At 32.0% G+C, this 24040-nt stretch overlaps 3 protein-coding genes and 1 non-coding gene across 4 annotated transcripts; 3 read left to right on the top strand and 1 right to left on the bottom strand.

Moving 5' to 3' along the window:
* Positions 1-4344: 4344 nt before the first annotated feature.
* LOC105767631 (auxin-responsive protein SAUR76) lies at positions 4345-4950 on the top strand. The gene has a single exon (XM_012587204.2). The coding sequence runs from the start codon at positions 4396-4398 to the stop codon at positions 4765-4767; it is 372 nt and encodes a 123-aa protein (XP_012442658.1). The 5' UTR covers positions 4345-4395; the 3' UTR covers positions 4768-4950.
* Positions 4951-8638: 3688 nt separating this feature from the next.
* TRNAA-UGC (transfer RNA alanine (anticodon UGC)) lies at positions 8639-8711 on the top strand. Its single transcript has one exon. It is a non-coding gene; the product is annotated as a tRNA-Ala (tRNA).
* Positions 8712-8720: 9 nt separating this feature from the next.
* LOC105770732 (uncharacterized) lies at positions 8721-12048 on the top strand. Its single transcript, XM_012592055.2, has 8 exons — positions 8721-9040; positions 9288-9369; positions 9585-9652; positions 10318-10436; positions 11104-11210; positions 11433-11482; positions 11559-11641; positions 11716-12048. The coding sequence occupies exons 2-8, from the start codon at positions 9312-9314 to the stop codon at positions 11828-11830; spliced, it is 600 nt and encodes a 199-aa protein (XP_012447509.1). The 5' UTR covers positions 8721-9040; positions 9288-9311; the 3' UTR covers positions 11831-12048.
* Positions 12049-12216: 168 nt separating this feature from the next.
* On the bottom strand, positions 12217-15130 carry LOC105770731 (probable flavin-containing monooxygenase 1). Its single transcript, XM_012592054.2, has 5 exons — positions 14635-15130; positions 14279-14519; positions 13234-13412; positions 12780-13132; positions 12217-12692 (listed from the first exon to the last, which is right to left on the bottom strand). The coding sequence occupies exons 1-5, from the start codon at positions 15097-15099 to the stop codon at positions 12350-12352; spliced, it is 1581 nt and encodes a 526-aa protein (XP_012447508.2). The 5' UTR covers positions 15100-15130; the 3' UTR covers positions 12217-12349.
* Positions 15131-24040: the final 8910 nt, after the last annotated feature.

The following is a 24040-nucleotide window of genomic DNA, read 5'->3' as shown; positions in this document are numbered from 1 at the left end:
TCAAGCATTTGGATCCTCATTATTTTTAAGCATTGGACACAAATTGCTGATGCAATTTCACACTTAAACATAATACATGATCTCCGACTTCTCTAGGATGTTATTTCAAGCTGGGCAGTTAATGGGAAATTTAGCATCAAGGAGGTTTATGGCAAACTTACAAATAACTCGTTAAATATGCAGGAAGCAAAATGGAAGATTGTTTGGTCCTTGAATGTCCACAAAGTGTTCGTCATTTTATTTGGGTGGTGTTTAAGGGACGTCTCTTTACGAATACAGAAAGGTGTAAGAGAGGATTGTCAGAGGGCCCTTCTTGTAAGCTTTATAGGAATGCTGAAGAATCTTATATCCATATAATACGAGATTGCCCTAAGGCAAAAGAAGTGTGGCTTCAGCTTATTCCCTTGAGAATTTCAGATCAATTTTTCACTTACTCTTTGGAGGATTAGTTATCTACTAACTTGGCAAATAAGTTTGAGGTTACTTTTCAAGATGCAAATTGGTCTTCCTTGTTTGGGATTGTTTGTTGGAAATTTTGAAAACAGAGGAATGTGTGTGTGTTCCAAGATGGCCATTACAACATAATCAGATTGATTCATTCTTTATGGTTGTGGGCTAGGTCCATTAAGCAAAGACAAATAAAATCGAGGAGTTATGGAATCGAATAAGGAACCAAAGATGGGTTTCTCCATCTGTTGGGTTTTTAAAAATAAATATTGATGGTGCTCGTAATCTGAAGTTGGGCCATGCATGGTCGGCAGCAATGGCACTAGATGAGCATGGTAATTGGATGTGAGGAATAGGAAGAAGTATTGGGAGATGCAATGTTCTACAAGCTGAGCTTTGAGCCATCTACAATGGACTCCAATTAGCCTGGGAAGCTAAATGGGCTAATATTATTATTGAGACTGACAGTGCACAAGCCATTAAAGGGATCTATGAAGAAGTTCGAGGACATTCTAATAGAAATCTGATAGTGCGAATCCAACAATTATGTAAGCGTGAATGGAGGAGAACTCTTTAAATAAGTACCTAGAGAGGTGAACTCGACTGCAGATATTTTACCTGGTTTGATGAAAGGTTCTCCTGTAGGCTCGAGAATATTTCACGTTGCTCCTCCAAAGGTTGCTGATCAATTGCGAATAGACAAACAAGTTATGCTACACAATACAGATACTACTGTTAGCTTGTAATTAAAGCTTTTATTTCTTTTTACCCAAAAAAAAAAAACATAATACATTATATTAGATTATAACCAATGTTAAAATATATTTATTAAAAGTTTATACGAAAGTTAAATAAAATCGTATAAACAATTTTTTTAAACAATACTTGTATTCCTCTTCAAACCCTTAAATCAAAAGATAAAATGTACACATTCGAACCTATGTCCCTTTAATTATTGCAACCACAATGATAACAATTAAATTAAATGTTAATTAATAATATTTCATTAATATTTTATTCTATCCATAAATTATAATTAATTCATGTAACAAAATTTTAAAGCCCAATTCTTTTTTTTTTTTTTTTGAATTAACTCCCAAATCTGACTAATTGACAAGTAATCCTAATAAACTTGTTTATCTAATAGAATCCAATGTTCAGACATATATATAAGAAGACAAAGGCTGTCGTTTAAAATCAGTTAACACTGGTAATTAGTAGCTTGATAATGCTAATCACATGCTACATGTCCTCTATAATCATTCAATCATCATCATTAAGCACATGCACAGATGGATCCCATAGGTGACTTCCACCTTTCTTTTTCGTTTTGTTCTTTTGGCTCCTTCAAACTTATTTAATTTTTAAATAATTTTTAATCTAAAAATTAAAAAATATATTCTAATCATCCTTCAAAAAACATGATTACTTTTTATTTCAATCTGATCTCAACATAAGATTCTTTAACTTTCGTCCTTTGTTGACATGCATATATTAGCAAAGCTTTAGGTCTCAATCGAGAATAGACATTTCTTATGTCTTTTAGAGACATTTCACTTCTTCCACGGTACATGTTTTTGACCAACCGAAAATTGAAATATTAGTAGAATAAGTTCAAAAGTGGAAACAGATCCTGTTGATTTTCCCACGTATAGGAGGATCTTGTTTCCCAAGAAACAATCAAAGTTGCATTTGTCATTCATTGATTCTTGACAAATGAATTGGAAATTTGTGTTCCTTTCGATGCATCAAAAAACACATGAGTCTTCGATAAATAGATATTGTTGGAATAGGGACAGAAACATATATAGAGAGAGATAGATCTAAACTCCACAGTCCATTTCCCTTCTCACCACACATTTTTTTTCCCCTATCTTTGTATATTAATTTCTGGTTTAATTTAAAAATGTTAAAAATGACTCTCTCTTTTCCAGTAGAAAAGAATAACATAAAGCGAATACATCAACTGGCTAAAATTAACTCGGTATCGACACATTACGATCAGCAAGCAATAAGTCTTGCACTAAAACTGGGGATTAATCTTCAAACAATTGTAAATTTGAATTTCTTGGTACAACACACTTAGCTATATGATCAGCAATCCATTATGATTTCTCGATATATGGTGAATTCTTACTTTTTTCACCTCCTCAAAAACCGGTGTAACAAACGTAGTTTCACCAAACTACTATTAATGCCTCCACCAACCAAAAGCAATTCCATCAGGAGTGCACTGTTACAGTTTACTTCTACTTTTTTGAATCCAAAAAGAATTTTTACGTTTGAAATTTCTTAAAAAATTATTTCTAATAAAATAACGAAGTTTATCTTTTTACAATAATCGGATCGGTTTTTATAATACACACAATAATATATTACAAAGTAACTTATAAACAATAACATCCTAGCTATGAAATCATAAAAATGTTAATAAACTCGTATTTTCACGGGTTACTAATTTGATGGTAAGAATCCACATGAGGAGGGTCCGGTCGGGTGTGATTGAGGCTCATTTATTAAGCTAGTGGTTCACAATATTTTGGGACATTAATTTGATTCCATGTGTCCCTCACATGCCATTGTTCATTCGCCGCAAATTGTCTTTATGGAAGGATTTTCTTGATTGAAACCCTAAATTTTGTTATTCCCCTCATTATTAAATATGGTTCCCCTAAACCTCATTTGCCATTGTCATATTCATGTTCTTCCGTTCTCCCATCATTATTCTTAATCACTTTCATAGTGTATATGCTGATTATTCTTATGGGTTTTGTTTTAAAGAGACATCTGATATTAATAAATTCTTATTAAGTTTTCAATCTTTTCCATTTGCAATCATATTCAAAAGAAAATCTTAACTTTTGTGAAAGGTGCATTCTTAACACCTTAAATTGTCACACTATTTTCTAATCTTTTGCTTTAGTTCCATTAGAATAAACAAAACGAGTTTTTATTGAGAAATGAAATCACATGCCCAAATAATGAAAACAACAACTCTCATCATGGCCTTTGCATGTGAGGTTGACGAGCAAAAGCTATGAAACCAAGAGATTCATGGCATTTTACGATGTATATATAAAACTTCTTCCTGAATCCCTATCTTTGTTATAGACATTTGATTTACATGCACTGTCTATTTAGGTCTGAATTATTATATTTAATTTTATTTCTTTATTTTTAGAATCATATATTTTAAAGACACGAAAGAAAATCAAATAAAAAGAAATAAATTTAGGTAACATATTTTGATCCGAACAAAATGATATTAAATTATAATTTTAATAAATATATTTAATGATAAAATGTAGCTTTAGTTATGATATTTTCGGTAATTACTTGAGTTGGGACTTGAAGGATTATTCCAACTAAATAAACCTTTAAATAATAAAAATATTATGGAGGCGTTTGTACCAAGAGTCGAATTGCATTTGATCTCTTCTACTTAAAAAATAAGCTAATTAATCTATATGTATTAGATCAAAGAACTAACTAATGATTCATTAAAATTGATTCATATATCTCGAATGTCAGAATGAGATATATATGGCACACTACATTATCATGTTAATCATACTAGTTTTTAACAATAAAAGCGGATAACATCAGAAAGGACAATTTCGATTTTCAATCAAACATATAATTCTTAATTTACTCATTTTCAAATTAATATAATGAGGTCGATGATTATTTTATAGGTAGATAGATAATTAAGGAAGAGAGGATTACTAAAGAACGCTCAACGCCAGACGTCAAAGAAGTGCGGCCCATTATCCTCCCACAATTACCGGACCCCACACGTGGGCCCAATAGATCTAGCCGCATTTAAGCAATTTACAATTTCACCCTTCTTCAACTCCATTTATAAATAAACGAGCCTTCTTCCCCTTAGCTACCCAAAGCTGTTTGAAAATCCATTAAGCCTTCCAAAGAAGAAAAAAAACAAAGACAATGGCGAAAGGCAGCGACAAGCTAACGAAGCTTAAGTCAGTTCTCAAGAAGCTACACTCATTCAACAACAAGCAAATCCGCCCTACGTCGAGCTCAGTAGCGGCGTCGGCTTCGGATATCGACGAGGATTCATCGTCGGCAAATCTCCACCCCGTCTACGTTGGAAAATCTCGGAGGCGATACCTTATTAGCTCCGACATTATCAAAAGCCCTTTGTTCCGTGAACTCGCGGAATGGTCGCCGGGCGAAAACGACGCCGTCATCAACGTGTCGTGCGAGGTTGTCTTGTTCGAACACTTGCTTTGGATGCTCGAAAATGCTGATCCTCAGGCTGAGTCCTTGGAAGAACTAGTGGAGTTTTACGCATGTTGACGGCTCGTGCAGACCAAAAAACGAAACATTTCCCGTCCGGTCAGTCCCATGGTACCGGAGTTGTATATTATGTAATGATAATATTGTAGAGCATCGCTGTTCATTCTCATTTTTACTTATGTAACATATATGAGAGATTAATGTTCATTTTTTTTATAATATTTTCAGAAAGTTTTATCTTTATATATGGATTCAATGATTTGATCCGAAAGAGAAAAGAGATGTGAATCGCAATCTGTATATGAAACATAGCCAAAAAGAAGAAATCTTTATCTCAAACACATTAATAATGCTTGAAAAGTACAGTACACACAAACTTGGGCCTCCCCATCTTTTATGTTGGGTCTTCCCTTTTCTTTTGACAATGTCTATTAACATGAGGAAACTATTTTACAGTGGATAATATATACTAAAATTTTCTCCATCCGATATAATCTTTTAAATAATGGTACTTTCAAAAAAAATTATTTGAAAACATTGATAAAAATTGAATATACCCAAATCAAAACCGTATTAGTATCCTATGCTTATCCTAAAACTTGATCTTATATTTATATTAATATTTTTCAGTAGAAATAAGCATTAAGCAAAAAAAAAAAAATCAAGCGAAAATGCTACTAGACTGTAAAATTTCTTAAATACAAATCGGGTACTCGAAAAGTGTCAAGCCCAATGAATTATAATAAACACATTTCACTATTCTGAAAATGAAAATAAAAATAAAATGGATATAAAATAATTTAATAAATTTTATTTAACAAAATAAAACTTAAAAATAATTATTCACACAATAAAACCACCACTCCCCAACTTCAACACGTACCCACATTTTGTATTAAAAAATCCAAGTACCCACTTGTTTTTATTTTTTGGTTAACAATAAGTTTTGACAGATTGTTTAAATTTTTTTTGTATCATATATTTTATCAGTAATTATCAACTTTAAGAAAAACTAATTAGAAAATATATTTTATTTTTTCACCCATGTGACATAAAACTAGTATTAGTTAATTCGCTTCCGATTCTAAATCAAGCGAACAAAACCACAACCACAAAAAAATAAAAATAAAAATAAAAAATCCACCCTTTGATTATGGAATTAATCAACCTCAATAAATTATCACAGAAATTTCAATTTCTTTTCATGGGACAATAGAATGAACCTGTTTCACATGGAGGAAAACCATGCACGGTTGGCCTTTTACAAAGAATATTACAAATTTGTTAGCAAAGGAGTAAAGTAAAATACATACTCCATAGGAGGAAAAAACCCGACACCGGATAAATAACAACATTACATAAAATTCAATGATATAGAACTTCTGATGGTAGGAAAAAAGTTTAAGACTGTTAATGAAGATAAAGCAATATGAACTTGTCCCATGAGCATATATGTGATATATATGTGTGGAGGTGGGGGGAGAGAGAGAGAGAGTGGTAAATAAGTTTAAAAGTGGTTTAATAATGCTAAAAACAAATTAGGACATGTTCAGAAACAGGGCTTCCTCCTCCAACATTGTGACTCTTAGGTTGGTTTTGATCTATGTATTTGAGGAGATATTTGAAGGTCTCAATCTCACAAGGGAGAGTAAGGGCGCCATTGTGATCATATCCGAATTCCTCCTCAGCTTGTTGGAGCAATATTTTGAAAACTGGGTGGCTAAGGTAGCTGGTGGGGATGATGAACCTTCGAAGCTCAGGCCCTACATACACTGCGAAATATCCTTTTGGAACATCAGGTGCTGGTTCAGGGCTGTAGCATCCATCCTCGTCGGAATCGCAATACATTTTTTCTGTTTGAACTTTGTTGATTGATCGCGACACACCCCCATGGCCATGGTTTCGTTGTGAGTTGTGGGAATTTGGTCGGGACCTAAATGTCGCAGTTTGCCATTTTTGAAGCATCCCTTTGAGTCTAACGATCTGCTTGATTCCCGTCGACTTGTTGCCATGATCCATTGTTGACTCGTCGAGGGTGATTGTGAGAAGAAACCAATGATCAACTGAATCAATTCCCTTTTAAAAAGAAAGCAGGGTTTTCATATTCATGACGTGAAAATTATGATATAAAAAAAAAAAACAATTCCCCTAATATCAGATACTGCATGCAAATTTAACCTTTAATTTGCACATAAATTCTTATCTTCCTTGTCAACTCAAACCCAACCCAGATTTTATTAGATAAAAAAAGGAGTAAAAGAAAACCAACAAAAAAAAAAAAGAGACAGGCTTGTTACCTGAAAATAGGGGGAGGAAAAGCAGAGAGCCTAAAGAAGGGAAGCCATTGCGAAGGAGGGAATTTGGAATGGTGAAGCAAAGTTTGTGCAGTGAGAGAAATGGGAAATGATTCCAACATCAAACAGGGATCCCCAAAAAAGTATAAATATGTATTGGTTACAGTGAGTTTTGATTATTAGTAGTAAATTCGTTGTTTCATTGATTTGTCTGGTCCAAATTTTCTTTGGGTTACGCGACTGTGTCGGAGGTAGGTATGGGCTGTTTTTAGTCATTGGTAAAATAAACAATAGAATTGAGTTATCTGAAATGAAACCAGATATCATAATTATAGCGAAATTTGCGATACACCTCATCTTTAATCTGTTATAGTTTTAGAGCAGAATTAGATAGATATAATAAATAATAAATTCAATTGTTTTTTATTTTATTTAATATTATATTACTTTTATCAAATAATCTAATTAAGTTCAATATTTAATTTAAAATAATTTGCTAAACAAAATTTATAACTTAAATTCAATCCTTAATTTTTAGTTTATCAAATATAACCTTAGTCTTAAGTAAATATAGAATTTAATCTTTATATTTTTATTTTAGAAATTTAGTTGTTTTACCTTTTAAATTTTAAATTTTAAGTTTAACTCTTAATACTCTTAAAATCATTTTTTAAATTCAAGCTTCTTACAATACTACCATATGAGTATTTTTTATTTAAAAATGTCGCATAAAAAATTTAACAAAAAAAAAACAGTGTTAACAACAATACCTGAATTATGAAAGCTAAAAAATAAAGGGACTAGATTCCTAAAAATAAAAGCATAGTGAGTAAATTCCAAATATGTGAAAAGTATATAGACTTGTGACATATTTTAACCTTAAATATATACCCTTCCGCTACTTGGGCACGTGTCTGTGCCAAACACATTGTTGACCTCCGTGTTGACTCCATCTAAAGTAACAACTCGGCAGGCCACCCGCTCCCAACACCTTTGGGTAAGACTGCTCGTTCTTCCTAGAGAGAATCACCACCCACTCTCAAGTACGAACACTCTCCTAGTGTAAACATCCTCATGATATAATAAGGAGTCTATTTAAGTACAATGACATCGCATTTATAAGGTCCCATGATATACGCCCATAAATATCCTTTACACATTTAGTTGGATTAAATGTTTATCCGACCATGTCACATCAATGGACAAGAGGACCTTCCTTATAAATACCCCGAGGAACGATGAAGAAGGGATCTATCTTTTAGCAATTATCTTCTTGATTAGTTTATCTTTTTGTCTTTGTCCCTGCTCTTGACCTCTTTAGATGAATCGATCTCCGTTGCACCACATTGATTTCCTCCTTATCCTCCTTTCTTATTGTAACTCCATATGAACAATACGTTTTTATGAACAATATATTTAAACTAGTGTAAATTGTGACATTTAATATTGGAAGTAATTGTAGGGTTATTAATTATGTGCTGTTGAAGATAGAGGATATTTGTTGAAATGGAGTAAGATGTAATGATCTTAAAGAAGAATCATGACTTCAACATCAATTATGAATAAAATAGGTGTTATACTAAATTTAAAAAGAAAAAAAAAGTAGATTTAGGGAATTATTGAGAAAAAAGAAACGAGGGGATGTAGCTCAAATGGTAGAGCGCTCGCTTTGCATGCGAGAGGCACGGGGTTCGATCCCCCGCATCTCCATTTCGTTGTTCTTTTCATTTTTTATTTTCTAGCGTGAACTGTAAAGATTCTCTTCCCTCCATCACAGCGTCGTTTTAGTTTTGCCTCTCGACAAGCGTGGTCTCCATCTCTCTTCTTTCTACCTTACTGTCATCCTCAAATACTCGTCTGTCTTTGCGGCGCATATTATTTTTATTTTTATTTTTCAAAAGGTACGTCCTCTCCGATGGCGGCCCTTTGCCTCGGAACGCTTCAAACCCAGTCGAAGCGCTCCTAGTGAAGCCTAAACCCTACTTTGATTGGACCCAATCCTGGTTTTAATTCCCTCTCTTTCATCTCGTTGCAAAAAGGTATATATATTTCTTCTAAAGTTCACTTCTCACTTAATTTCTGTCGTTATTTCCGCTTTCTGGAGATTTGAGTTATATCTATATGAATAAGCAGCGTCTTAGCTGAATGCCCAGTTAAGCTCTATTGATTAATTCGCTTCACAAGATAGTACTTTTCGATATGCGATATGCGAGTTAAAAGGTGTTGAGTTTTTTTTTTTTTTTTTTTTTAAGTTTCTAAGCATATTTAGTTTTCTCCTTTAAACAGGGCGCTCTTTTACTACATCAAATTATGTTAACTTCAAGGCTCTCTAGAGTTGGATTTCGGTTTGTCAATGAGCTGTCGAGAGGTTTGCTACTATTTCCAATTTGGGTTTTATTTATTATAGTTCAATTTTATGGAAATTGGCATTATTAATATAGAAAAATTTGATACACCCTTGTAGTTTCTAATCTGACCATTTTGCTTTTTAATCAGCGTGGTATGTTTTGTGGGTTATACCAATGCATGATTTATGTAATTATTTTTCATATACTTGACTCCTAATTTCAGTCTTTTTGATAGGTGGATATAGGTGTATGTCAAGAACAAGATTTAGACAAGGGCATTGCGGACAATGCCAGCGATCTCCGGTCAGTGGGTATTATTTTCGTATATTTCAAAATGTTAAAAATATAGTTTGACATGCATATCTAATATATTTTGAGTCACTGAAAGAGCAGCCTAAGACATTGGGTTGTAGTTAACCCTTATATACGTTGTTATTGACGATGTTGAACTTAGTCTAGTGCTTATGAAACGCATCTTCCTGTTAGTTATCTTGAATGGTGGAGATAGTTATGTTCTTGTTACCCTATATAGTGGACAATCCTATTAAATTTAGGGGAAATGTGTTGATTACACTAGGCAATGAGCTAATGACATGATTATGCCATGTTCTAATTAAGCCGATTCTTCTGTAGACAGTCTTGAAGATGTATTTGTTGTTCATGTCTACGAATGATTATGTTTTTAGATTAGCTATCCGAAAAGAATGTTCCCTTCTCATATCTACAGAATAAATCCAGGTAGTAATAAGTTGGAGGTGATAATACTTGCCGGAATATATCTGTGGTTGGTATTGGTATAAAAATTGAAGACTGATAGACAAATAGTCCGTATAGCAATTTACAGAATTGGATGAGAAACGGATTTCATTTTTAGCTATTTATCTGTAAAAGGAGGATTTCATTTTCAGCGAATTATTAGTGAACTTTTCCCTTGATCTTTTTCTCTTTTCTTCAATGTTTTTGGACAGGTTGAATTACTATCAGAAACTAGAGCCTTCTTCCAGGGTGCCATATTTCAAAAGCATCATTATTTTTCTACCTTGGGTTCCAACAATACTTCTGGGGGAGGGGATGAACAGAAAGAAACGTAAGTTCTTTATATAAAACTGTATTGGCATGGTGCTTATGACTGTTGGATGAAGTTGTGAATCATTTTCAATGCAAATCTTATTACATTGATGAATTATTTTTAGATTGTATAAATCTTCAACTCTCTTATATATACACACATGCAAATATAAGAATAGCCAAGCAAACCTATTTTGATTTACTACTTCTTGGAGAGATGATTATGTAACTTCAATCCAGTTTAAGTTAATTCTATGCTGATACTACTTAGGAAAAGCATTTGCTTGTCTAGACTTGATAATATTTAGACATTTTTAAACATACTTCAAAGCAAACTTGAACCTTGGTGGTGGATTAATGCCTCAGCTGATAGGGGGTAGGGTGGCATCCAGAGAACCGGAACCCCTCAATGGATGGGCTTTTGTCTAAGCATGCATATGTCTTTAATCGGTTGTAGATTTTGTTGCTGTTTTTTCTGGTCTATTGTCTATCTCTGTGCAATCAGTATCTTAAACTTTGAGTTGGTGAGAGATTCAGATCGCAATTCATTCACTGACAACGAAAGCATGGAGTTGGAGAGCCCCTCAACATTGTTCTTTAAACACTTAAATGGTTCTACATGCATTTAATCTGAAACTGATTTTTTTTTTCATTTTTTATTCACATTGGATTATATGATTTGTCAGGATATCTGTCACATTTGTTTCAAAGGATGGAGAAGAAATCCCCATTCGAGTGCCTATTGGAACGTCTATGCTAGAAGCAGCTCATCAAAATGATATAGAGCTCGAAGGCAAGGCTTATGATATATTGTTAATCCATTACTTTTGTAGCATTCCTTGGAGTAATTCTTTTACTGAATTCCTTTTAAAATGATGTTTGTCTTGAAGCATATTTTGTTCACGTGAAGAACATAATGTGATTTTAAAATCTCCTTATTCTTTTATTATACAAATTAACACGTCCTTATTCCTTTTCTTCTAAAATTAATGTCTGCTTGTATGTTATATTGCAGGAGCATGTGAGGGTTCACTTGCCTGTTCAACATGCCACGTCATAGTGATGGTATGCTAAGGACAATGTGTTACCAAACATGCTGTTGATTGATTCATGGGTAATTAATATTGACCTCTTTTGCTAGGATATGGAGCACTATAATAAATTAGAAGAGCCAAGTGATGAGGAGAATGACATGTTGGACCTAGCCTTTGGGCTTACAGAAACGTGAGTTCGTCTGTCATGGACAGACTAAGGTTTTTTTTTTCTTTTTAATTTGATCTAAATGGATTAACTGCCAGGTCTCGACTGGGATGCCAAATAATTGCAAGGCCTGAACTTGATGGAATTCGTTTAGCAATCCCTGCTGCCACTCGAAACTTCGCAGTTGATGGGTATGTTGCAAAACCACATTAGACAATATACAACGCCTAACCCTGTTTAAATGAGCGTAGAGAATCCGGTCGTCCAGTTTTGTAGCTTCCCTATCATATTGGATGAGCAAGCGTCTATACCATACTGAAAGTCATTGTTTTGGCATTAATTTTATCTTATTAAATTCCTAATAATCCCTGTGACATTGATTTTATACATCAAATGATATCATAGTTCCTATGACCTCATTTATTTCTGCACCTTTTTGAACTTTTCTCTTAAACGTTTGTTCTGGCTGGTTGCCTTATGATTGACTTTTGGACTTAATATATAAATATATACACGTATACATAATATATTGCAACAGGTTTGAGTCTCCTCTGCATGTTAAGAACATATTTCTTTCACTTATTCCTTTTTTTCCCACTTACAAATTATATAAAAAACACAGGACATTGAAATTGAATGACACTTTACGATGAATTGATGATTACTTCTACTTTTTCTACACTTATTTTTTGAGATGCAAATTTAAAAAAGAATGAGTGTTATGATGAATTTTTAGTTTTTGAGGCGATAATCCTGACTGCCATACGGGCTAAAAGCTTCTGCGAACCAGCTTCTTTTCCTCCAAGAATTCCACCCCATTTCTTCACAGATTTCATCCCCGTGGTTGATGCTAAACGTGGAAATGCAGTGCCTCTTGTAAAACCTGGTTATCCTCCTCGACACCTCCATCTCCTTATATATCTGTTCCAGCATGTTTTCAGCACTCGGGAGCTTAAACTTCTCGTCCACGTATCGAGCAAGCCACATGCTACGCAGCTCTGATGTGTGAAGGTTTGCGACACTTTCAATATAACCCACAAAAGCCATGTTGGGTATCAGTGGATGGATTGTACCTCTGTCAGAACAGGAATTAAACATTCATTAGTCCCAAAAATCTCACACAAAACCCTCAAACTAAGCACTTTTAATATTATGTTTATACCTATACAAGGGCATGATTCCTGAAGGATGATATTCGATTAAACTACGGAAAGGGTCTGGTAAGATAGTTTTGAGTTTCTTCTTTCCATCATAACCAGTTGCAAGGATCACAACATCGGCCTTCATTTTAGTATTGTCATCAAACTCAATTCCCTCTTTCCAGAACCACCAGTTGGATGATCTTTTGAAAACAATGTTTCCTTTATCAGCCTCGGTGAAGAAATTTTCTGGCATGATGGCCATCTGACAAGATGCATAATCTTCTTCAAATGGGTGGTCTGGTTTCAAACTATATTTCAGTAATGGAAGTTTCCAGAGCAAGTAAGACTCGATGAATTTCGAAACCCCTCGCCTCTGCCAACAAAACACCATATTATATCAGCTTATAGATTTATATATATATACATAATGTATTGTCTTTTTAAGGGTTTTTAAGTTAAGAAAGGTTGACTCACCAGGGGAGATAAAAGGTAGCAAAGCATGGTCCTGAGAAAGCTTTGGTTGGGTTTTTCATGGAGGAGCTGAGAAGCTCTTGTAGAGTAGAACAAGAAGAAGGGCAAACCCCACACTGAATAATGTGGAACAGTCCAGTGAAGTGTCCTTACTACCATGGTACATGGCTGCCCTTCGGGCCCTTTAAATCATCATTTGGAGTAAAAGTTAACACCGTAGTTAATTATATAAAATCAAAGGATTTGTTTCTATTAATTTTACCCTAGCTTTTTCCAATTTAATTTTGTGGGGTTCAGAGTATTTTGAAAACATGTTTTTATTTTATTTTGTTTTCGATTTACATATTTGGCAGAATGAAATAATAACTTGAACAAGTCTAAAATTCCCCATGTTGGAATTCTAATGGTATATGATTCAGAAACGTTGAAAAAGTAATTAGTCAAAAAAGTGGAAAAGCCTAAAAGTCCAACCCTACGTGATGGGATGCTTTTGGTTGGTAGTGTGTTTTGACCTTTCAGTTTTAACCCAAACACACAAATCCATGCAAAAATCGACCTTCCTAACGTGGGAAAATCATGTTCCCTCCCTACCAACCCCATGTATCACACTACTGCAAATTCTACACCTTTTTATCTTTCTTCTCAAACCCTAAATTTATCAGATACAACAACCGCAAATACCATTCTGTCGGCAAATCATTTCCCACTAAGAATAAGAGCATGCCTCATGCATAAACCTATTTATACATATATATATATATAGAGAGAGAGATTCACATGTATAAAGATTTACAGATATAAAAAAAATCATCACTCTTGCCAAAAATAATTATGGGTATTAAATAAAATGAACAAATAAGGGTTCTTTTTGGGGTCTCTAACAAATTAAATAAGTAGTTCATCATATGACTTGGTTATAGTGACTATCTAGGTGAAGAAATGCACCATATGCTTAAAGAATATTTGAAACTGTAAATTACTTTTCTATAATTTTAATTTGGTGCGATTAGTATATTAAGCATCAAATATAATAGAGAGAATTAATCACCTTGGTTTGCTTCTGCACATTCTACAGCTAGATCAATGGCTGATTTTTTGTAGCCAATGACTGCAACTTTTTTTCCTTTCAGCAGTTGAGAAGCTGCATCCTTGTCCAGTTTGCAGTAATCAATGGAATGAAGGACCTCGCCTTGGAATATCTCAGGACCTTTGCTGTGTGGGAAACTTGGAATTTTGGGTATATCCCCATATTTTCCAATGCAAACAACCACAAACTCAAAGGCATACCACTGAAAGTAATTAAGGGCCAAGAAGATAACAAAAATAAACCCTTTTTAGCTGGTTGTATTAGCTAATGAATTACGTAAAGCATAGATGATATAAGATATTATATAAGCAACAAACCTGTAGGTTTTGTGAACCATTAGTTTGCACTGCAATCTGCCAAACAGGGTGGCCTGGTAATGGACTCCCATACGCCCCACCATTTCCGCCAAGCTGGGTTGTTCCTTGTTGCCCAACAAAACGTAGCTCCATCACCTTTGAATTGAACTTGACGAACTTCAACACATCAAAGTGCTTAGCATATGATTCCAAGTAATCAACTACCTCAACATGAGTAGGAAAACTGGGATCGTCTCTGTTAGGCCACGGGAAATCCGAAAACTCGTAATCCTTACGAGCCGATTGCAGCTTAGTGGAATTATAAGCACAGGTTCTCCACACCCCACCTATTGAATCCGAGGCCTCGAAAACAACAGGGTTATGGTGATATAGCTGTTTAGCAGCTGCGATGCCGCTAACACCAGCTCCAATGATACCAATCCTGGAGATGGTAAGAGGAGGGTTTTCATAGTGATTCTCAGCCATAGAAGCTTTTGGGAGAAAATCTTTGATAGAAATCAAGGGAACGGCTTGTGGGTAAAGAAAGGTGAGAATTTGCATGTTAATTTATAGCCTGCATGAAACGAAGAGAGGTCATTGTCAAAGGCACGTGAATTGAAGTAAGAGTTTTGGAATAGACGGGAAAGGGAAGGGAAGACCAATATTTCCTTGCTTAATAAAATATTATTGCACTTGTTAATGCGAAATTGGTCCGTTGGAGAAGGGAACTTTCGCCAACTGATTTCATTGTTTTAAGTAACTGATACAACTTTAAATTTCTTGGCATCTTCAAATCATACTCTACATTTCTATTTTGTTCATACTTTCATTTAATTTATATAGCTTTATTTACTATCATAAAAATTACAATTTAATCTCTTAAAACCACCCTTTTTAACATATCTACATAACTCAAGAAAAAAAGCATTGATCTTTAGTGACCACCTGAATGGGACAAATAGAACCTTTTCTTTATGAGATGTTAAACCCTATCTTCCTAATTAAATAACCTCTTTTTCCATTCAAAAAACAAACTTCTTTTTCTCTTTTGAAGAGTCAAATAAAGACTTATTTATTATTACACATATGTTTGAACAGAGACCTGAGAACCTCAATTATTATAGTAATTAAGGTTTTGCCAATCAATACCAAACCCCAATTTCCAAATTCTGTTCTTGAATTTCTGCATTTTATGTAATAAATTAATCGAAGCACAACAATTTTTTTTTGAATATAATTGTTATTTAGTACGTACGTAGTAGTTATAGTCATACCCTTCTCTCTTCCACATGCAAATGATATAGTTTCAATTTCCCGGAAAAATCTAGTTTCCTTGCACAAATCTGCTACGTCGGTCTGAAATCGTGCCATTGATCATGTTCATTTACAAAACTACAATATGTTCGTACTGTTTTTTACAATTTGACATGGACTGGAAATTTAATGGAAGCTCGTGGGGATGTTATTAGGTCCGGACCAGTTTCACACCTTTGAATGAGGGTTAAATTATACCATTAGTCCCTGTACTATGGATAAATTGTTGGTTTAATTCATCTACTTTAATTTGATTAACTTTAGTCCCTATACTTTTCAAATTTTGACCCAAACAATAGCAATTAAATTTGTTTGGTTAAATTATGTTATTAGTCAATTCTCTATATTTTTCGAATTTCAAAATTCGGTATTACCACAATCAAACAACCATTAAATTAATTCACTGGCTTTTTGAGTAATTTGTGAAAATATAAAGTTTACATTACATTACATATGATTATATGTTTATCACATTAGATTTTAGAAATAGCAAAACTTAATGAATTTAATGACTACCGATTGATTAGGATTAGAATTTTAAAATCGTGATGTAACACTCCGAAAATTGCTACAGTACTATAAGAAAGTGAGATATTGTCCTTGATATAGTAAAATAGGAAATAAATTGACAAAAAGGGAAATTTTATATTAGAATTAGAGAAGTTGTAATGACCCAAAATTCACGGGCTTCGGAAAAGTACATTTTCGGGCCTCCGTCTTAATGAAATGGATTCGTAAATAATTATTAGAAATATTTATGAGTCTAGTAGTGAGCTTAATTAAGTTTTAATTAGGTGAATTTAGCTTAATTAAGAGTAATTGTGAAAAGGATTAAATTGAATAAAGGGAAAAAGTTTAATTATAGATTAAAGAAAAACTTAAGGCTCTAAATAAGCAATTAGACTGATTACTTAGAATGAGGCGGTTAATGAGTATTAAATCTTGAGATTTTGTTATTAATTTATTATTATAATTATAATTATTAATTATTATTATGGTTTTCTATTTAAATATTATTATTAATATTATTATATTATGAAATAAAATAAATTAAGACAAGTGTATGGTGATAAGATGGTAAAGTGTAATAATATATATACACTTGTATTATAATTATTTATTTACTTAAAATTTAAGTAAAAGATATTTATGGATTAAATATTATTATAATGTATTATTATTAATATTATTAACTAATATATATATATATATAATAAAGTAAAATAACAAAAGAAACAGAAGCTTTCGAAACAGGGAGGAAGGAAAGAAAAAAAAGAAAAGAAAGGGAAAAACTAGGGTTTAAGGTTTTAAAGCTTTAAAAGGTAAGTTAATTAAGTCATTTTCTCTTAATTTTGATGTTTTAGAAGCTTTAGAACAAAGTTTTATTGAAATTAAGTTGAAGTTTTGAAAGTTCTTAGGTTTTGAACATAGTTCATGTTGAACAAAATAATGAGTTAGGGTTTAATTGAATGAATTTCAAGTTAGAATTGATTAAAGGATTAAAATTGTAAACTGGGTTATAAGTTTTACATAGTAGGGATTAAATTGAAAGAAGTTTAAAATTAGGTTTTAATATGAATATTGAATAGTTAAGTTGAATATGGCAAGATATTAAGTAGAAATGAAGTGTGAATTGAGTTAGAAAAGTAAATGAGTTAATTAGGATTAAATTTGGATTAGGGTATAAATTGAAAAGAAATTCAATTAATTATTATTTTCATAGCTAACAAAGAACCCCAAGCATCGGCACACAAAGGAAAGGAGAAGACTATTGAGGACTAAAATGGGAAATTCACGGTTTGTATTACTATAATTCAAACTACTATTTTTTAAATGTTATATTTAAATTTATGTGTATGGTAAGTAAAATTTTAAGGTAGGTATGAATATTGAAATGAATGAAATTGAGATGAATTATGATTCTGTATGAATATTTGATAGTATATTGTTGGAAAGTGGAAAATTGTATCGAATTGAATTATACATTGAAAGTGAAATTGAAATTGAGAAAGTGATTTGAATACCCTATTAACTAATCGGGCTTAGTCGGATATAGTTGGCATATGCCATAGGACTAGAAGAGTACGAGAATTTATCGGCTTGCCGATCAGGCACTATATGTGTTGTATTAGCCACCACGTGTGCCGTTTCAGGCACTTTATGTGTTGTATACTGCTTTTGATATGTTGATCAGGTACTGAGTACCGTTTTAGGCACAAATGTGTCGTATTGGTGTGTTTGGTTGGAATCCGTGTATCCGTCAAGGTTCGGGTTTGTTAAAAGGGTGAATAATCGAAATGTGAGAATTGAATAAATTTGATTGATCGTACGACTGAAAGCATAAGAAAGAAATTGTTAGTCGAATTGTGAGATTTGAAAGCATGAACCTAAGGTTCATGAATTGATCAAATTCAAGTTATTAATATATGACATTGTTGATGAATTATTATATGAAATATGAAATTGAATGTAAATTAGTTCTTATAAGTTATAAATTTTACATGTTTAATATTATATGATTAATATTTATAATTCATTAAAGTTATATAGTTTGAATTATGGTAATACCATTGAGTATAAAATACTCAGCGGACGGTTGTTTCCGTGCGTAGGTCAGTAGAAATCAAAGGTCCAGTTCAGCATCCAGATCAATCCCGACTTCAGAGACAATTTAGTGATGTAATCTTCTTCTTTTTTATTTTTTGTAAAAGTGGCATGTACTTAGGTATTATATAAATTATGTACTTAAGTCTTGTAACTTTGGTTGTAAAATGATGTCTAATATGGATTATAAGTATGAAATGAAATAATATTGTAACACCCTTTACCCGTATTCGACACTGAAATAGGGTACGAGGCATTACCAGAACACATACACTTGTAAATGTATTGAAACGAGTTATAAAATTTCATCTAAATTAAAACTTTTAAATTATTAACATGCTTTTATAATTCTTCACAATATATCCTCAAAATATTATATTTATAATACCCGATACATACTCATGCAATTCAATGCTTCATTTCTTTTTATTCAATTCACAATTTCTCATGCTCAAAATTCAAATCCTATCACTAGCAATTTCCATTTAATTCACGTACAATTCAATATTAGAAAGTTCAATACTAATACGTATTTACCATTTAACTCAACGTTTATCGATTATACCATTTATTAATACATTTATGAAATTCTTAATTTTGCAATGAAAATATCACTTTAGCTTAAATAACAACATCAATTAAACTCATCATCCTTTTTTTTTTTGTCATTTTTCACTTCAAATATAAACTTACTATTTCATTATCTTTCCACACCCGTTTCCTATGCATATCACACAAGACATAAGCATATCATTCAACCATAGTCGCAAGCTAATGCAATTAAACATAATTCTTTTTTGGAATTAACCACGTGATAAACCATTTCACTAGAGATTACATAATTTAAACCTTACCACCCCTATCATGATCACAAGCATATTTCCATTTAGGCACTTACCATCTCAATGCATAACTTATAAGTTTAACGTGGCATAATCCAACCACATCTTGGCCAAAGCTTAAGCATGTACACCAAATATGTTAACCAAATAAACATATAGCATAAACATTATAAGCATAAATGAGCACAACATTTGTTCATGTATCAAACTTACCAACATGTGTTAATTCATAAACCATTCATGACATTACCTCAAGCCATATCATATTCCAAATATACCAACACACATACTATGAAACTTTATTTTCCCACATGAGGTTAAACCATGACCAATCATGCGCAAATATAAGCATCATTTCTATTTCATCGTTTATCAATCATAATCTAGCATATGAACAATTATACACAAATCATTCATATATTTTCCAATTTTCCTCCTCCTCCTTTCCATTCCACATCCTTAATGTGTATAACACACTTAAACAACATTATTCATACTTTCACTATTTTCCTGTATGTAAATTCAAACTGTCTGTCTGAGTTAGAGTCACTAATTTATTTATATCTCGAGCTACCGAGCTCCAAATTAAGATCCGTTAATTTTCCTCGAAACTAGACTCATATCTTCTTACCATAAAATTTTTAGAATTTTTTTCTTATACAATAAGTACAGTTTATTCTTTAAATTTCCCCTGTTTCACTGCTCGATAGTTCTAACCTTTCTTCACTAAAAATTAATTATTTCATAGTACAGAATTCGGATAATGTTCTCATTTGTTTCTTTTGAAAATAGACTCATTCAAGATTCTAAAAATATAAAGTTTATCTCATAATTATTTTTGTACAATTTTTAATAATTTTCCAAAGTCAGAATAAGGGATTTCGAAATCATTCTAGCCCTATCTCACTAAAATTCAAATATCTTATAATATAAAACTATTTTGCTTGCTCTGTCTCTTTTATGTGAAAATAGGCTCATTCAACTTTAATTTCATATATTATTCAGCCTCTAATTAAATTTCCACCATTTTTGGTGATTTTCAAAGTCACACAACTGTTGCTGTCTAAACTGTTTTATTGCTAAATGTACTCTTTTATAATTTCACTTTTTCTCACTTTTTTTTTACTGATCAAAGTCAATTGCTCGTCTTTCTTGATTTATAATAACAGATTTAACTTGTTTAACACTCATAATATTCAATTTAGTCCAAAAATACACTTTGGAAAATTACATTTTTGCCCCTAAAGTTTCACAAAATTACGATTTTGCCCCTAGGCTCGTAAAATATATTTTATTAAATTTTCTTGTATTTTAGGCCTATTCAAACCGTTTTCATAACTATAGCAGTCCAAAATTCTCACTTATTCACACACTTGTAACATATTTTATAACTTTTACAAATTAATCCTTTTAGGCATTTTCATCGAAAATCACTTAGTAAAAGATGTTCATCACACTCCAAACATTCATATTCTTCCATAAAATATCAAAATACATGCATATCATTCATGGGTAAATTTTTAAACACAAACCCTAGTTCAAAATAATGGTAAAAATAGGTAAATCTTGTTACGAGGATTTCAAAAACATAAAAATCATTAAAAAAGGGGCTAGAACGGACTTACAATCGAGCTTGGAAGCTTGAAAAACCCTAGCCATGGTTTCTCCATTTAATTTTCGTCCTAGGGGTTGAAGATGGACAAAAATTGGTTTTTAATTTGGTTTTTAATTCATTTTAATAACTAAATGACCAAAATGCCCTTAATGAAAAACTTTGGAAACATGCCTAACCATGTCCATTTTTGTTCACCAACTTAACCAATGGTCTAATTACCATATAAGTACCTCCAATTTAAAATTTCATAACAATTGGACCCTCTAACATGTAAATCTCAACTTTTGCACTTTTTACAATTTAGTTCTTTTGACTAAATTGAGTGCCCAAACGTGAAACTTTTCGAACGAAATTTCCACGAAATCATTTTGTGACATCGTAGAACATAAAAATATAATAAAAATAAAATTTATCTTCGTCGGATTTGTGGTCCTGAAACCACTGTTCCGACTAGGCCCAAAATTGGGCTGTTACAAATATGGCATATTTGGTAAATGTGGCATGAAACTAAAATGGAAATAAATGAAATTATTAGTTCAATTAAAAATTATTTATGAATGATCAAGTAGATAAATTGTTAAATTAATGTTGTAGGCATAATTAGGCATGTTTGATTGTGGAGATGTATAGGTTGTTATATTGGTTGCAAATTGGTTGTGGTTGAAAATTGCAGGGAAGGTTAGATCATTATAAAGGGGTTATATTGAGTTTTTTTTTTTTTAATTCCGGAGCACTCGAACAAGTCTTGATTCACTTCTAATACGTATTCTGGGCCTCGAAGGTCCATGAAAGGGACTAAATCATTAAATTATAATATGCATGTTATTTATTTGTGAATTTAATCGTAAATTATCTGATATGTTCGATAATATCTCGTAACCCTGTTCCAGCGACGGTATGGGGTTAACGGGTGTTACAGAAGTGAAGTGCATAACACTTAGAATGAGAAACATTGATGTTGTAGTGAATTTTAGAATATTAATAAGTATTGAATTATGTTATATGTGTTATTAAAAGTAAAATATATTGCTACATGAATTTTTTTGCTAAGGACTAAATTACAAAATATATAAAAGTGATATGTGAAATACATGATAAGGATTATTAGTGAATTATGGATGAATAATGAATTTAGAAATATATTACATGTATTAAAGATAATGAAGATATAAGTATACGGATTATTGGTACAAGGATTAAATTGTAAAGTATGTAAAAGCATTATGCGAAAAGTGTAAAAGTGATATGTGTGCATGATATAATTTGCCCAAGTAGACGAGATCAGAACTACCAGGATATTAGTGGCATGCCATTAAGGAACCTTAGCGCATGAAATATTGAATTAAAAATATATTGTGAAAGAAATAGTGAGAAAATCATGAAAATTTACACTAAATGGTGAAATATGATACATGTATAAAAATTTATAAGTTGATTTGAGGACTTAAGGACTAAATTATGAAATAAGTAAAAAGTTACAAATGAATATGATAAATAAAGAAAGAAACGAGATATCGGAAATCAAGAAATTTAATATTAAATATCATAGGTACTTACTAAGTCTGCACCGACTTAATGTGTTTATTTTCAACGCGTAGGTAAAGTGATTTTGAAGAGTCGTAGTTGAGGTCGTGGACATCCATCTCATCACATCTCTAAGTGCCAAGAGGGTATGTTTCAAAATTTTGAATAAAATGGCATGTACTTAGGAAGACCAAGTGTGTTCCAAGTAGTGGGGACTAAAATATAAGTTATGATAACTTTATTTTTTTTATGTTCAAATATATTAGTGGTTAGCCAAAATCACTTTGGCACCAAATGTAATATTCCTATATCAGGTTCCTTGGGTGGAACCGGGTATAGGGGTATTACACGTGAAATTGCAAGAACTAAAAATGATCGAATTAAGATAGAGAGAGTAAATCCACTACTTATGCAAAGTACGAGGACTAATAAAAAAATTTGACAGGGCTATTTAATTTTTTTGAGAAGTACACATTTCTGGAATTCTTTTTTTTTTTCTAGCTCCTTTAAAAGAAAAAGAAAAAAGGTATAATTTTTGGTTCAAGGTTCAAAGTTGAGACTTCAATGTTTCAACTTTTAAACAAAGGTAATGTGTTACAGTAATGAATCAAGTCATTTAAAGAGGTGGTGCAAATTTGGGGTCTAAATTAAGTTTCAGATAAATTGACTATGACAAGTGAAAAGCCTTGATTTGAAAAAAGAATAACTCAATATCCAGCCAATTAAGGAAAAATCTAGTTGGTTTTAATTGCATGCATTGTCAGCATTGACACCTAATAGACTTGGGAACCTAATTTTGTATTTCTAGAAAGAAAAGAATAGAAAAAAGAAATACATAATGTGAGTTAAAGTAGATTTGACTAAGTTAGAAGGAGGTCCAATTACACAATATCCTTTTAATGAATTAATTTATCCAACTTGCTTATACTGTTAACATGTTGATTAGTATGACTAAATTGTGGAAATAGATGATCAAGTATGCCTGGCATTTGCCTCAACAACTTCCTTGCAAGTCTAGTGTTGATTATTATGAATGAATGTAAGAGGATGTGGGTTCGAGTACGTTAAAATGTATTATTTTTTTATTTATGAATTTAAAAGAGACTATAAGTATATATTTTTTTATTTTAACATGTATATTTTCTAGTTATCAAGTAATATTTTTAGTATTAAATTTCATTGTTTTTATAACATGTTAAATAAATTAAATTTTGTTTAAAATTTGAGTCATTTTAGATTTGGAGGTTTTTTAGCTAAGATTTTTTTTTTTTTGAGTTCAAGTTTTAAGTCTTTTTAAGTTTGGACCAAATTGGGTAAAAATATCTATGGTCTCAGGTTTTGCATCAGATCGGATTTTAGTCCTTTTAAGCTTAGGCAGGTTTGAGTTTTTTAAATTTAGATGTTTTCAAATTTAATTCAAATTTGATAAGAACAAGTTCGAGTTCAGGTATTATTAAAAGAATGTTGCATGAATATTTATTTATTTATTTATACTAACAATTAATATATTTTAAAAAAAAGTATAAAT

The sequence above is a fragment of the Gossypium raimondii genome, chromosome 5 (genome assembly GCF_025698545.1).
Source record: "Gossypium raimondii isolate GPD5lz chromosome 5, ASM2569854v1, whole genome shotgun sequence".
NCBI lineage: Eukaryota > Viridiplantae > Streptophyta > Magnoliopsida > Malvales > Malvaceae > Gossypium > Gossypium raimondii.
This window is presented reverse-complemented; position numbering and strand designations above follow the sequence as displayed.